The 17,348-nt window shown below is 31.9% G+C and overlaps 2 protein-coding genes across 2 annotated transcripts; both read left to right on the top strand.

Moving 5' to 3' along the window:
• The first annotated feature begins 384 nt into the window (after positions 1-384).
• LOC133198079 (toll-like receptor 4) lies at positions 385-3,226 on the top strand. The gene is made up of 2 exons (XM_061334227.1): positions 385-488; positions 2,113-3,226. The coding sequence occupies exons 1-2, from the start codon at positions 385-387 to the stop codon at positions 3,224-3,226; spliced, it is 1,218 nt and encodes a 405-aa protein (XP_061190211.1).
• A 10,759-nt stretch (positions 3,227-13,985) lies between these two features.
• Positions 13,986-15,450, top strand: LOC133198080 (fucolectin-1-like). The gene is made up of 3 exons (XM_061334228.1): positions 13,986-13,996; positions 14,880-15,073; positions 15,287-15,450. Exons 1-3 carry the CDS (start codon positions 13,986-13,988, stop codon positions 15,448-15,450), a joined length of 369 nt encoding a protein of 122 aa, XP_061190212.1.
• The last annotated feature ends 1,898 nt before the right edge of the window (positions 15,451-17,348 follow it).

Below are 17,348 nucleotides of genomic sequence, written 5' to 3' on the forward strand. Positions count from 1 at the left end.
CAATTGTGGTAGATACCTAGATCAACATTTCATATTTATATCATTTCAAGGTCATGATTTTATCGTTACAGTCTAATTAAGCAGACTTAAGCAGACTTTAATAACGATGAAAATTACAAGATAAAAAAATTAAATTTATTAAATCTAGAAAATTTCTTTGAATTTCATTTAGAAACACATGCATATGGTCCACGTATTGCAGTCCTTTTTTAAATGAAAGCAACTTGTTTTCAATATAATTTTGTATCTTTAAAATTCAAGATTGGAATCGGAAGATATGAATGGATTCGAAATGTACATGGTAGTCTCAAAAGGGTGACAATGAAGAACACATTGCAGATTTTTTAAAATTATGATGGAAATTCAGCAAATTCAGCAAGAGATATGTCTTTCCAGTTCAGAAACATTAAGCACAGGGTTGCCTATCTGAGATTGTCACACACAAGATGTAGTGAATATGGAATGGAATACTTAAATTTGTTAGATAGGCAAGCTTGTACTCTGTCTTTTCTGAAAGAAAATTTGCCTTAAAATTGATAAAAAAAAATTTAGAAGATAATTGGGAAAATTTGGAAATTGACACATTATGTGGCCTTTCTCTGTTACCTCTATGTATCCCTTCACTAAGAATCAATACTCATTTTATAACAGCGATGACAACAGGTTTTTGATTATAAACTATTGCTTTCTTCTGAGAAACACCCCAAACCAAGGACAAAAATGGGTTTTCCTTTGCATATATATTGTCCTTTCAATATAAAAGTAAGAAAAATGATAAATCTTATCTTCTTATTTTTATTTTGCAAGTATTTCATCAAAATATGAAATGCCTAAGACGAGATAAGTATTTGCAGTTTTCAATAAAACCATAACGTTTTCTTTCCAGAAAATGGATGTCACCAGTGTCCTCTGGCTTCTCTTGACAACAATTGCTATAAGACATGAATGCTCCATGTTGAGGAATTGTTCATCGAATGCCAAATGTATATGCTTTAAAATAAATGGATACCTGCACGCCGACTGCTCCCATAAAGGACTTTCGGTTGCTCCTGAATTTCATCCAAATGTTGAGAGTGTAGATTTCAAATGGAATTTTTTTCTGGAATTCCCATGCAATCTAACTGGAGGAATAAAATATTTAAATTTAGCGCATAATTTCATTGCACGATTATCAAAAGAGTCCCTTTACAACCTACGAAACCTGGAGAATCTTACAATATCAAACAATGAGCTTAGAACAATCGAAAAAGAAACATTTAAGATTGTGAGTGAACTGCGCCATTTAGATCTCTCATACAATCTTGAACTGTCTTTGTTAACTTTGATAAATATATCATTTGATCTACAGTTTACAAAAATAAAAGTTTTGAACTTGGAGAAAGTACAGTGTACATACGGTATCAGCACAGCTGTCTACATCGAGCAAGTCCGATATCTTTCCAACACATCTCTGGAGCAACTTAACATAGCTTCTAACAGAATAAACCATTTTGAATTTGGAATGTTTTCATATCTTCCAAAGACTCTTCGTATATTTAACTTTGCTGACAATATTTTGAGCTTTGGTGCATATCTGTTAAATTTTGGACAGCTTTCTAACGTTGTGATGGTAAATGCGAGTTATCAGTCTAGTTTTCACGCAATTGATCCTGCCGATTTTAATTTCCGTTGCAAAGACAGACATGAATACAATATTTTGGAATCTTCTATTGGCTTCCATCATAAGTTACGTTCTATTGGTTCCCGCTTCAAGTTACATTCAAAAAATGCTAATCTTGAATTTGAATATCGTGACTACCATCGGAATGCCTTAAATTTTTACTCGGTTCGATCATTTAATGGAGAAAAAGTTGGAAGAAAACCAAACACCACAATTTATCTTCCACCAAATCTCCAGACAGTCTACTTTCATGATAATATGTACAAATTTGTATTTCCTACATTATTTCTAAATGTAACTGACACATTCACTCATGTACATTTTCAGAATAGCATAATTTACAAATTTGAGGGACCTGTATACGGGGTGAAAAGTGTCCAATACCTAGACTTATCAAACAACTTTTGCAGCAGAGTGTCTGATAACTTTTTTATTGATTTTCTAAATATTAGAGTTCTTAATTTGTCAAATAATTTACTTGGAGAATCATTAAAACGCGACGAAGGTGGAAGAATTTTCAGAAATCAGAAAAGTTTGCAGGTCCTGGACCTAGCAAGTAATAAAATTGCTGCACTTCCCCGGAATATATTTCGAGGTTTTTTCCATATCACGCATTTAAACCTTAGTTCAAATTCAATTGAAATCTTCAGTGTGAATATATCTCATTTGTCAAAGCTAACATGGATAGACCTATCTTCTAATCAGCTTTCCAGTCTGAATGAAGAAACACGGACAACTTTAAAAACATTTTCAGAAGCACAAAGACTTGCATTGAATTTACAAAACAATCCATTACATTGTTCGTGCTCGAATATAAAATTTCTAACTTGGATTGCTCAATCCAGAAAAATAGAATTCCTGAATTTGAATAACTATACTTGTTTGTTTCAGAATTCAAGCCAAAAAGCTTTCAATAATTTTACAAGATTGCTGAAAGAAATGGAGAAAGAATGTGCTTCCTTTACATTGGTTATAGCTATCACATCAACTTTGCTTCTAGTTGCAGTTACAGTCATCATTAGTAGAATTATTCATCGGTACCGATGGAGGATACGCTATTTATACTATGTAGCAAGGCGTGACAAAAGACACCAAACTTCGAACAAATATATAAGCTATCACTTCGACGCATTTGTTTCCTATGCTGACAAGGACAGGGAATTTGTAATAGCTCTTGTCAAAAACCTGGAAGAAAACTTCAATCTTCGATTGTGTATACATCAAAGGGATTTTATTCCAGGTACAGATGTTGTTGACAATATCACAAACGCTATTCATAACAGTAGGAGAACAGTCTGCTTCTTGACGTCACATTATCTTAAATCCTATTGGTGTGACGTAGAAATGAATAAGGCACGAATAGAATCGGTTTATTCTAGAGAGAGATCTAACGTTCTATTGTTCATTATTCCACAGAGGAGTGTCGTTAAGGAATTACCTTTGAAGTGGATGGACCTTATCGAAAACAAGAGTTACATAGAAATTTGTACTGCGGACGAAAGCGAATTATCAGCTTTTAAAGAAAGACTAGCAGAGACTCTAAAAACAGATGAATTTGGAAATTAAAAAAAAGATAATTTTATCAAAAAATGATTGCAACTAATTGGTATTCCGTAGATGTATTTATGGTTGATAAAGCGACGTTTTTTTAACCTTCAGTTTCCTTTAAGTTGTAACTTCCTTGTCAGATTTCCATATATGTACATTATTTTTAAAACAGAAGTAGGAACTCAATTGTAAGGTGTTCCGTCCGTTCTATCTCATGTTCCGAATTATCCTACCGACAAAATTTATCTTTGTCAATGGATGTAATAAAAACAGTGTAGTATATTTGACAAAAATATTTTATTTTAACTGCTAAAACCGAGATTTATTATTTCCCTACATATAGACCTTACGACAGAGAAAGGAATAAACGTTACATATTACAACTTGTATTTAAGTTAATGTTTTTTCTGCAATGTTCAATTATACTATCCTGAATATATAATACATGTATTTTGTTTATATCTTATACTGTATTTATCCTACTTTTAATAAGAAATATGGAGATAACGAACAGTAATCAAGGACAAAATCCATTGAAACAATACAAATCGGGAGCAAAGCAAAGACGGACCTCCAAAAACATCAGAGGTAGGATCAGGTGCAAAGGAGGAGCATGTATCCCATGTCGACCAGTCACAACCGCCGTGTGCTCCTTGTCATAGCCGGGCACACGGAAAAATCCATCGACAATTCAGTGTGTAAATAATGGTCTAATAATTAGGATGAAAAACGTAAGTCAGCATTCGACTTAATGATATGTTTTATTTGCGTAATTCAGACAAGACTGTTGATCGATATCCTTGTTTCATCAGCTTGCCTCGTTTTAGAAATTTTTCGTCCTTATAGCATGCTATCGCGTATCGAATCAGCTAGGAGATATAAACACCATATGTAGATGATAAGGGTATATTGCTGCATAAATATGTGAAGTTGACGGTAGAAAAATTGAAGTTATTACGTTTATTATAGGGTACTGATGTTAGATTACCATTAACATACTCTTCTAGTAAAAATATCCAAATATGAGACTGATGTGCCAGATTCTGTGTAATTTTATATTTCAAACTCACTGGGTTACATAGAGTTGACATATGAATGAAAGCATTGAGCATCTGAAAATATTACGATTTTTTTATACAATACACGCTATAAAGATGGGATATAATTCTATCTGAGGTATCAGTAAGACAGTGTTAATTTCAAAATAATTAATCAATTAAACCTTGCTTAAATTTTTGTTTGAATTTTTGGCTAAAATTCATCTCTTGAAGTACACACGCACATGAAGTACCTCCGATTGGCTGGACGTCACGGTCATCTGCATGGACAAGCCTTCCACGACAAAGAGATACAGACAGACAATTACAAACGTTACTAAAATAACATTTGAAAACATCTAAAGCCACTTCATAAGAATACCCTTACTTAAAAACAACATAGCAAAACATTCAAAGCACCTTCAAAATAAACACATAAACTAAAAAAAAATATTTCAAAAAATCCCAAGCAACTTTGAAATACCTTCTCTTACTTAGCAACAGTTTTCAAAATATTCAAAGCTACTTTACAATGAATAGGATTACTCTGAAAAATATGTCAAATCATCCAAAGTTTCTTCACAATAACTACTATTATTCAAAAACAATACTTCAAAACACACAACAGTAGATTGAGAATAAAGGGTAACATTTTGGTCTATGTTTATTTGATTGTAAATGCTAATGTTTCAAATGTAAATATAAGAGACGTTTTTCATAAAAACATGTTTGAAAAAGGTGTTTTACGATTTCACACACAGGCCTTTTTTCACTTACACCTGCTTTATGAAATACATTGTATGCCTTTTTAAGAAATTTAAATTCATACATTCATAATTATAATATTTTGAAAATATAAACATTAATTTTGAAATGTTTTATTTAGAATAAGACATGTAAGACTGTAACTTTGAATGTCTGTTCTTCTTTGCATGCCATCTAGCGTCAATTTTGTTAATGATCGTTAGTCTTGCATTGATAATTGTCTTGTTTTGATATGGAGTCTGTTGATGTTATAAAAACCTGTTGTGTTTTTTATTTCAGTATTATTCATAAATAATTGCTCAGTTTATATTGACTTCCCTCTTTTTACCATTTTCACTGCCCATTATCATTATAGAACATTCTGATACAGAGAATAATATTTTCCAAATGGTATAAACCAGGATGTTGTGACTTTACTTGTAATAATTTTTCAGAATTCTTAAACAAACATTAGAAGTCTATTGATCATCATCCTCGCGTTTGACACACGCTTGAAATAGAGCATCCATCTGGTAATGCCAATGAAAGTTCACTTAAGAAAATAATCTTTTATTTGCAAGAATTTAGATATTACATAAGTTATTTAATATCTTCAGATAAGATAATAGAAGAAGTAAATGATTGATTTTTTGCCCCGCATTTTTTTTTGAATTTCACAATGAATGTCAATAAGAGTTATTAATGAATAATGTAAATCTTATACGGTACGAATTTTGATTCACCTGATGAATCCTTTTCACGTCAATTTAAAAATAAAACAGATCACTAGAATTTTCATTTAAACCGTTAAGGATAACATTTCTATGCTATTTTTCTAAATGGTACTTTAAAAAGCACGTTGTGCAAAGGGACAGATCAAAATAAGCTTATTACATAGATTGCATTTTACAGATGAGTGCATTTTGTTTTCCTTTCTTTCTTTTTTGTCATCTAAAATATCGCTATTGTACCACCTTAATATTTAGGTTTCGGTAAATTGCCTTAATTTCTTTATTTATTTGCAACTTTAACATTCCTTTCAATTCAATAATTGTTTCTAATTTATATTTTTAAGGAAGAGGAAGGTTAAGTATTTGCCAGTAAGTATGAGATTATTTATTCATGATCTACTAAATTCAAATTCACCCGCGTGAGAGTGACTGCTCTAGAGTCGCGGAGTAAGGAGTTGATCCTTACGTCGGGGGTTCGAATCTCACTGTGGGACATGAAGACCTGTCCTTCGGATGAGACCGTATAAACCGAGGTCCCCTGTCGCAGAAGTTGCTGGCAAGAAAAACATTCCTTACTGCTCAATGGCCCTGAGTGCCAAGCATAGGTCAAAATTTGCAGCTCTCCATCGGCAGGTGGTGCGTGGCGTCTCCATATGAGGGAAAAATTCTCGAGAGGGACGTTTAATAACAAACAAACAAACAAAACTAAATTCAAATTCAAAACCTCGAGCAAATGTTGGTATGCTACATAATTTCAAATGTGTTTTAGCATGCATTCATTTATTTAATATTTCACAGGTTCTTAGCTTGTTAAAAAAGTAGAGAAATCTGTGAAAATGCTAGATATTGTATATTAATCTTGTTAAAGTTAACAATATAGAAATCTACATTTGTATATCTACTTTTATAAAACCCATGCGTTTATTTACTTGTCTAATATGTAGCTGTGTATTGTTGTTAATTCGTTCAAAGAAGTTGGATAATTAATCGTTGTATAAACAAATACAGGGTATGCAATTGTGCTGTTTCTTTGTACATTTGTACTAATTAAACAAGTTCATACTCTCATGAACATATTTCGAAGAGCTTTGCATAATTATGACATGTGAATTCCAACAGATTGTTGGAAGACCTGGTCTCCAAAAACCACATTGATATTGTCAATCAGAAATTCAAACATCTTTTTAATATCAACTTCGGAGTACTTGTGTGTACAATCAGAATGTTTTAACAAAATAATTTTGCAAATGACCAATGACAAGGTAAGTAAATTTACGAGTTTCATTTTTATTAAGAAAACAGCTGTCAATGATGTCAAAAGGCCTGGACATTAATTTATCGTGGGCAGTAGTTTTATATAGAGTTGAAAAATCGTAAGTTTTAATGTTATTGACTTAAGTAAAATTCTGTGATTTCAAATTTTCCATAAGTTCCTTGGAATTCTTAAGTTTCTACATCTGATTTACACCCCTACTAGAATATATTGTTGCACAGTACTACTGAAATTTTTCCTTCATTGCTTTTAATTTAATTTTTAATTTAAAACACTGTATTGTAAGCAAATGTTATATATACCTGACTATAGTTAAATAAATCAAGTTTCTAAGATATTTCTATAGTGTCATAGCCATCAATGTTGTGTCAAAGTTAACATTATAGCAAATCTGAGTACCAAAGTTATCACTTTGGTAAATTAAAATTTAAGAAGTGAATGTTTAGTTGTTTATATTTTACAATGCATTTCTACAATATATTATTTTATTTGATAGTCTATTTACTTTCACAACAAAGTGTTATCCAGTTTTGTAAATTTCTCATTTTAACAAAGATATCTATAGAGGATTAATATTACCAAAAATTCCATGTACATTGCATGCAATACATTCTCTTAAATAAAAAAATAGTTTGATATATTTAAAAATATGTTTTTCAATAACTGCAACCTGCTAATATTTCTTAAATGAATTTTGTTTGTCTTGAATTTTACTTATTTTTTTTTAAATAATATGAAATCAAGTTATATAAATATTATTAAACAAACAAGATGTATTAATTCAACATCATAAATGTAACGATATAAAGTACATTTTAGTGATAACGACAGTTAATACAAGCTATTACAGGGATCATTAAAACCACAGTGAATCAAAATATCATTGTCATTACTATAGTTAACTATAGTTTTCATAGTATCAAATTTATCATCATCGTTAACTTAAGTAAACTTTGGAAATATAGAATTTTTTGTTTTGGTATATGTTTAAGTTTTTTGAAATAATATTGTTAAGATAAGTGTTAGATACCTTCGTAATGTACTTATAATGATTAAATTATTCTTTTCTTTTAAAAGGGGGAAAGGGTCACATAACACAGTTTAACTTGGTCTGATAATGCAGTTACAAAACATATTAATCATCATTTTGTAAACTTTTAGCAATTTCCTTTCCTTCAGCATCTTATATAAAAATATTTAAAACGTTTCAACGTTTGTACCAGAATTAACAAAATATGAAAAAGATTGATTCACTCCTCTGTTTCCTATACTGCATATTCGTAATTTCTCATTTTGACACCTCTCTTTCTGTCCTGTTCCACAGTATTGATACCAATCGATTATAGATTGCTATCAAAATTATGGTCACATCTTACACTGACGTTTCTTTGAACTTGTTATGCTTTCTCGCTCTGTTTGTAATGTCATTAATCTCACACATTATTTCAATCTTGTCTTCAAATTTGCTTGATTGGTTAATTTATAATGAAAGAGGTGTAGCTGTTAAAAATAGAAAACTCAAGTCTCCTTTGTTAAACATGTTAAAGTGCATTAGTATTTCAAAAGCAAAAAACTTCTGTGTCTTTAAAATTTTTTTAAAGAAATTGGTTGGGATGTGATATTGCGTCGTTTTCTGGTTTGTTGAACGGATATCTTTAGAGGAATATGGCCTTCTCTATTCAAAATGACTTAATTAAGGGAGTGTTGATTGCTTTCCTGTTTTTCATCGTGCTGGTGTCTCCTGTGCTTCTGTCAATATTATACAAAGCGAATCCCGGATATAGGAACAAGACAATTGAACATGACTTCTTTGGTAAAGTCACTTTATATTCATTAATAAGTTGTGCTGTGGGATGACAGGTGTCTAGTTCGTGTTCATGCTTCTCCTACAATGCGAAAGAGAAGAAAAGTCAGCTGCACGTATGCTGCATTCAGGACTTAAGAGGAAACGGATGGATGCGCAGTACAGTTAAGGCAACATTTTCTATAAAAAGGCACCAAAAAAGAGACACTTAAAGTTCAACAGTCTTATTTTTTAGCATGAAACTCTATCTGAAATATCTTAATGGCTTTATGAAGAGTTTATCCATCGCTTTTCACATCGGTATTTTTGTAATCATGTGACCCTCTACAGTCACGTGAGCTCCGATTTTAGGTCAAAATATGAAATGTCAAAGAGCAAGAGCCACTTTGGGTCTTTTTTGGCCCTGAGAATTTCTGAAAAATCGAAACTGCTCTGTTTTGGTTGAAAATGCAGTATTCATAACTTGGACCCTTGGTGAAAGTGTATCTATTGAACATGACGTAATTTTCTCTCTAGTCAATGCATTATGACGTCATAGAATGCGTCATTTTTCCCATATCCTGTGAATTCCCTTAAAAATGGCCAAAAATTGAGATATTTTTTCAATATTTCATATAGAGCACAAGCTCTGATCCAAAATATACCCTTACATAACGAAAGATCTATTTCTGATGATCACAAAACATGTTTTAATTTTTGGATCGTGGGCTGTGCTCATACTTTAATTCTTTGCTAAATGTAGTCAAATACGTATGTTTTCTGCAAATTCAAGAACATTCCATTTTCTCAAAGATTGTTTTCAAATACCTGGATTCCCAAAAAGAAATTTTGTTATAGGAAATGAAAGCACTAAGTCTCTACTTTATTTTGATATATGAAATGGGACAGAGGGTGATAGTCAATTAATTGATATAAGGACAGGGCCATTTTATGCATAAAGTGAACCAAGCTCTTTAACCAAAAAGTGCAAGGGCAAGGCAAACAATATTTGAACTGCACAAGGTTTCATTTAGTCCCTTGGTAACTATCCTATCGAAAAACTGATGCTCATTCAGTCAGATTTCTGAGATATTTAAGTTATTCATTGACAACAAACACCAGTATTCAAAATTAGGGTATTTTTCATCATTTAATCGGAAATTTTAAATTGCTTAATGAATTACAAAGAAATGAGCATCACTTTTTAAAAACTATACAGTAAAATAAAGAATTTAAAATAAAAACCTACCTCTTGGGTTGTCGCCTTGCCCTTGCAGTTTTTGATTAAAAATTGGAATCTTAACACATTCATTCTAAATATAGTTTTCAAACGCATCATTGACTCAGCATGGGAGATAACTCTGTGGTACTTAATAGAGGTTGTGTACCTTGCAAATTTTAAACAAATAATACCTACGGACTGTGCTGGGCTTTATTTCACTAAGTCAAAACGGTATGCATAAAAAAATCTTTGACATTACTTTGTTTTTTATATCTTCGTTATTTTATACGCTACACAAGACATACTTGACACCTACCGCATTTCCTCCGTTCGTCAACAATAGGCCTTAAATTTGCCGCAACATCCATCATGTAAATCAATTGGAAAATGCCCATGGTTAAAAATATTGAAAGATTCAATCATTTGTAATAAAAAAAAATAGACAGCCCCTATCAATGGTAGAACATTTATTCTCCCTCAGTAGACACACAGAAAAAATATCTCCAACAGAACTTTTTTTTTTTTAAATAAATTATTTGTGATTATTTTAGTTATCAAATCTTCAACTGTTTATAGATTCTAGACTACGTTAAAAGTTTTAAGAACAGGAGGAAGGAATTGGGGTGCTTACTCCTGTATTTAATAACCTGTTTTCCTTTCTACAGATCTACCCACCCCCCTTTTCCCCATCACCAGTTTGCCTCTGGCTCCTTTGATACCATATACCTTACTGACATGTTAAAAATAAATTATTAAACAGTGTTTACATCAGGTTTTACTTATTTGGGCATTCACTGTTGTAGCACAAATCACATTGGGGAAGGGGGGGGGGGCTTTAGTCTCATGTTTTTGAGTTATTATCAATCAATACGCAAACAAGATAATCGTAGTAAAAACTTTGTAATCAAGAAACAGATACTCTGTTAAAGAACAGGTGAACACAATATACATGCTGAAATTTAGATCTTGTTGTACCCAAAAACACAGACAGGCGCGGAGCCAGAATGGAAATGAAATGAACGGCTGGGGTGCGCTTTGAGACCCCCAGTGCATTCAGGGCGAAGTCCCTGGAAGCTCATGGTTTTTACCAATATTTCATTCAAAACCATGCCATTTCGATTTTCTTTAGAAAATACAAGACATAGTAATATTGTTTTTAACACAAAGTTAAATACTTCCGTGCAAATTTATTGTACATGTAGAGGCTGAATATTTTTTTAATTAAAAAGATATATTGGTATCATCTTTCGGCAACAAATATAATTAATTTCAATTAATAACAAAAATGATATTTCAGATCATATTCTAGTGGATCACAGCATTCAACGGTTGACATTTTCTCAAAGATCTTTAAAAAAAATATCAATGTGTTGTAGGAGAATTACAAATTAATGAATGTTTTATTTGGTTTTGGCAATGATTTAATAAAACATTACAATTTTTTTTATAAAGACATGGTAATATAAAATTTGAATTTGAATTGAAACAGTATGAGATAAAACAATTTGAAACACAAATATTTGCTGCATGGTATTGATATTTTTTCTCTTCTCGGAATTCTCTCCCCCCCCCCCCCATCTTTTTTTTTTATTTGAAAACGATGTGTACCTACCTGCGTATTTGCGTATAGGCAGCTACGCGCCTGTCAGAATACATGCAAATAAATATATTCAAATCTTAACAGCCTTCAAACTTTCACACCATTGTACTGTTAAAAATTCAAAGTATTAATTATCTAGCAAATTTATTTAAGTAAAAACAGCTTTTCAATTTTAAAGGCAGGCTGTGAAGGGATTTCTGAGCAGGTGCAAAATATTTCAAACAGTCCACAGTTCAAACAGTTCTTCTGGATGAAATCAATTCTGAAATCAAAATGAAATACCATTATGGAAAGTTCATTGGTGTTTTAAAAAAGTGATACTCAAAACAATGCATTGAGTAACATGGAAAGCATATACATGACTCTTCTGTTTTTATTATCAAAACATTCCAATATTCTTGCTAGGAATATGTATGGTTTATAGCTAATTTGGAGCATACCTTTCTATTTTATTGGTGCAAACACTTGCTGCCTGAATGAATTGTTCAAATTGTTTGGGAGTAGCTACAACACAATATATATGTAATGAGTGAAATACATAATGATTACTATTGTAAAATGAAATGACAATGCATTGTGCAAAACAAACCATGCTATACTATATTTTCTGAAATTCATAAAATAAATGGAAACAAACTTTTGATACAAAACTTTTCTGGGAAATTGAAATCGATGACATTTGCAAAAGTAGAATTGGTAGCTAAACTTAATTTAAGTAAAAAAAAAATAAATCAGTAGACTAGAGATAACATTTAATTCTTTCACCTATACAAAATTTAAAAAAAAAATTTAACACTGGCATACTATAAACTTAATGTGAAATGCTTTAGTGTGATCATACCCAGTGGAGAAATTGATGCATCTATTTTGATAGTTCTGGCTGATGTAAATGCCAGTTTTAACCAGTTCTGTGGCAGCTACTGTACAATGATAAAGAATTATACATATTAACTGTTCATAAATACATGTATATACATAGTATAAGACTGGCTTAATGTACATGTAGTCAGACAAATGAAAATTCAAATATCTATCTTCACTAATGTATCTTCTACAAATTTACAGCCTAGTGATACAGAGAGAAAAGTTCTACGGATGAATTTCAAATATGAAGCACTGGTAAAATCTGAAATCCTAAAATTCACACATTTTTGATTGCCAGAGGTATAAATTAAAATTTATAGGGTCTTATACTCTTGTATGTACAGTGCACATACATTATACACTGTGCAGTTTGACTTCACATTGAAATACATTCTAAGTGTGACTGCATCTAAATTATAATTTGATATCATGACATGCTGTGCATATATTATGTTACATGTTTGTACATGTACATGTATGCCAAAGGACAACATCGTTGCATGTTTAAAAGTGTTTAACTTTCATAATGTGTGTGTTTGTGTGTGTGTGTGTGAGGGGGGGGGGGGGGTTGGCATACACACAAGGCATGCATTACAGTTTGTGACGGACTGTAATAATACATCTTATTGTACATGTTCACGGTTATTTTACATCTATGTAAAGACAAGTATGTCTACATGTTAATACCTATGCGCATACACACCTAAATGAACAGAAAGGGACCTAGGGGGGTAGTGCGGATCGTCTCAGTTTCCCACGATTTCCCGAAATAACGTCATCATCTTCTCATCAAAAACATAAACAAGGCCTAAGTCTCTTATTTTATCCCTATTCTCTTTAAAGATTACCTGATTGTTGCATTTATCCACTGCATATCTCATCTGCTGTCGCCACGTTTTAAGATGTAAACATCATTTCCGTGTCACCGAGTGCAAGCGCTTGGCTGAAGCCGAATGCAGCCAAACGACACAATAAAAAGAGAATTATTTCGAAGACGTGTTGTTACTATATAAGAGAAAATCACTAATGTATATTTATTTAAACCTGAAAATACAGACATTTATTACAAATTCTCGCAATCATCATTAAATAGCTTTTTTGAGCTCTGTTTCCTTATATAGATCTATCAAGGCGGAGCAACTGTCATGACGTCAAACCTCATTATGACCTCATTACCATATTATCTTCATGTGTAGCCTTAACTGTACTGCGTGGATATATTACCTTAAACCTGTTTTTTTTATTGACGATTAAAGAAATTCTCTATCTTTTTTTGAAAGTGAAAATTCATTTTTCTTTTTGAAAACGAAATTGAGCAGAATAACATTTTGTTATTAATTTTAGCATACAATATTCTTTACATTAGAATGTTCCTTGGAATTCGAGAAGACAGTCTTCAATGCGACAAGGGTGTTCATTCCCGGAACGTCACTGACCGGCAAATGCAAGGAGGGATACGTAGCGCTATCTTGGGAAATCATAGCAACATGCAACACCGATTATCAAGCAACGCTATCAGAAACATGCCGCCAACGTAAGTATGCGGTAACACAAATAGCAAAAAAAAAAAAAAAAAAAAAAAAAAAAAAAAAAAAAAAACCTGATTATCAAACCAGCTGTCAGGTATCTGCCGCAAAGGTAAATATTTGGACATATAGTAACAGACATCTCTGATTATCAAAAAAAAAAAAACCTGTCAGATACTTGCCACCAATGTAAATGTTTGTCAAAATTTCCACTCGATTTTCAAACAAAGCTTTCGATACGTGCCACCAATGTAAATACAGATGTATTTGAGGACAAAATAGCAACATTCAAATCAAACATGAAGCATTCATATGAAACAAAATTGTAAGAAACATGTATTCAATGTAAGTATTTGGGTTAATAAAAGAAGCATGTAACACCCATTCTCAAATGATGCTGTTGAATACGCTTCGCAAGGTAAGTATTTGGTACGATTCCTAACACTATAGATACACAAACTCTTAAGGCATCAAGATCCATTACATATGTCATATGAGTCAAAGAATTATCAAGGTCATTTCAAGGTGTCTGATTCTCAAACTTGTCAGTACTACTAGCACTGCTACTATAACTTCTATTTCTATTTGTAATACCCTTACTACTACTTCTACATGACTTGTATAACTTCTTCTACTATAAGTACTATTTCTATTACTAGTACTATTCCTACTACTTATGATAATTAATATAATCATCATTATAATTATAATAATACAGAAATGAAAACACGCAGAAGGAGAAAACAAAAATAAATAAGTAAAAAATTAAATAAAAATAGAATTTGGATTTAATATTGATATTTCCGAGAAAAAGCTTAAATCATTGACGTAGGGCATTTGTTTTACATCAATTTTAGTGCTTAAAAATGTTGCTGTGGGTAATCCAGCAAGGCAATCGTCAACTCATTCAGATAGCGGACCGGAAAAGGCCGTAGACGGAATTAGAAACACGGATTTGATTGATGGTGTGTCCTGCACTCACACTGTAGCCGATTCCTATTCTTGGTGGTTGGTTGATCTTCTGAAGGAATATTACATCATTTCCGAGAGAATGCTAAACCGTGGACCGGACAGATCTGGAATTGGTAAATATGTATTTCCATACATGTAAAATTATCTATATTTCACATCGTAGAACATAAATTCATATTAATTTAAGCATCTTTTTTTGTAATTAACCTGCAATTTGTTCTTTTTTGGGGGGTCAAATCTTATAAAAATGTTAAATGTGTTCCATCCATTCAAAGTCACCATGCTTTAATGAGGACATTTTGATGAAGTAATTTCCTCTTCTTCAGATACGTCGGATCGTCTTCGTAATGTTACCATCACTACGAGAGTGCACCCAAACTATACTTCCATATTTTGTGGCTTCTATGCTGGACCAGGAAAACCCTCTGAACTGGTTAGGGTTGATTGTCCACCCTTCACTAGAGGACGTTACGTCCAGATTAACTTATAAAATTATGGTATACTAAGTCTCTGTGAAGTTGATGTGTTTGCTGTTACACTACAATTAAATGACAAAAAGTTACCTCTTTATTAAGCCTTAGCCATATGTAAAGAAATTGTGTAAGAAATCTAAATTACTAATTAAAAGATTGATTGCTCGTGTATTCTTATCTATTTTTAGAAAAATGTGACAAAAAGCTATTGTCATTTGAGAAATTTTACACACTTTCAAAGGATGATATATAATGACTCAAAAGATATTGAGATTTTCAACGATGTGTAATGAAAATCGCTATTTATTAACAATACATTCATTTTCGCCTATATACGCGAAATGCCTGCTCATAAAAAGAAACCTCGTGTTAATTTTTATCTTGAAAGATTATATGTAAGAACAGTAACAAAATTTTATGACAATTATTTATTGCTTTTAGATACGAATTGACTTTCTTGTGAAAGAAAGTTGTGGCGAAAATTTAAGAATTTTGTCACATAGAATCATGGTTAAAAAGTACCTTCCAATATTTACATTTCCAATGTCTTTGTCCGAGATAAAATTACAATTTGTAAAAATACTTTATTTCTACATAAATCTACATAAATCTACTGGTTCATCGATAGGCGCGGTTAAAAAAAAATCACGTGCAGGGCGGGACAAATAGAGACAGAAGCGGGGCTATTAGCACGGGAATTTGCAGAATCAGGAGCATGTAAATATAAGGAATAACTGTCTTATTTTTTGGATTCATGACGATGATCAATCGATTGGCTTATCACGCAAGCCACTCGATTGATCACATCATGAATCCAAAAAATAAGACAGTTATTCCTTAATTAAATCTTAACAAAAGGTCCGGTACCATCTGCTATCAAAGGTTATAAAAGGCATTAAATAGAATTTAGAGTTTAGAGTTCTCCATCTTCTTTCTCCATACCAGGTCCAAATCTTGTCAGAAACAATCCAGTTCAGATTTAAAGGTATCAACATCTTCCTATAAGACTTGTGAAAGTGTTTATCCACAGGATAAAATCAATGCTAAAGCAGATCCTTTGTTTCTTCTTTGCTATTCTTACCCATTGCATACTGGCTATGCAATAATAGGTATCATTAAAACATTGCTTTGACGTCATATACCTATGTTCTTCCAGTCTAAAAGTTTACCGGTAGCAAACCATAATATTAATAATTACCAGTCCAATAATACATATTTTGGACGCAGTGTTAACAAAATAGGAAAAGGTTTAAAAACAAATCTTAGAGTGAAAAAAGTTTAATACGTCCAGAAATTGAAAAACAAAAACAAATTGAGAGTAGGCAAATGCATGCAATTTCATGAGAAAGAAAATATAGTTTAATCCTGCTTTAACACTACACATAGATTTTTTTTTGAAACAGAAGAATTCGGTTTTTACCGTCTACAGAAAAACAACCCTTTCTTTCCTTTTGTCTTCTATTAGATGGTTTCAGTAGAAAACTACTGATGCTTGAATTCCTCGTGTATAATTATGAAACTTATAAATGGCAATGCTTTTAGTATGAAATATACCTCATACAATTCTATATGTAAAATAATCCGACTGTTTTCGGCACTAACAGTGCTCAAACAGTCTGGGAATTTTACATATAGAACAGTATTTATTATGCATATATCCATTACATAAAAACTTGGACATTAAATAAGTCAATCTTTAAACAGAATCATAAACAAATTTCCGCTTTGTCGTACTTCCGTGAGAACATGAGATGTGTCAAAAGCCGTCTTTTCTTTCTTCCTAGGATGCAAATATAATGATTTTCATTCCGAAAGAAATAACTTCTTTTTCTTACAAGGAAATAACTTCGATATTAAAATCTTTCTGCATATTATGATCCTTTTAAGAATGCATGAAACCGGAAATAAAATTCTC

The sequence above is a fragment of the Saccostrea echinata genome, unplaced genomic scaffold, assembly GCF_033153115.1.
Source record: "Saccostrea echinata isolate AGI-Se365-2 ecotype Australia unplaced genomic scaffold, CSIRO_AGI_Sech_v1 ptg000033l, whole genome shotgun sequence".
In the NCBI taxonomy this organism is placed as follows: Eukaryota; Metazoa; Mollusca; class Bivalvia; order Ostreida; family Ostreidae; genus Saccostrea; species Saccostrea echinata.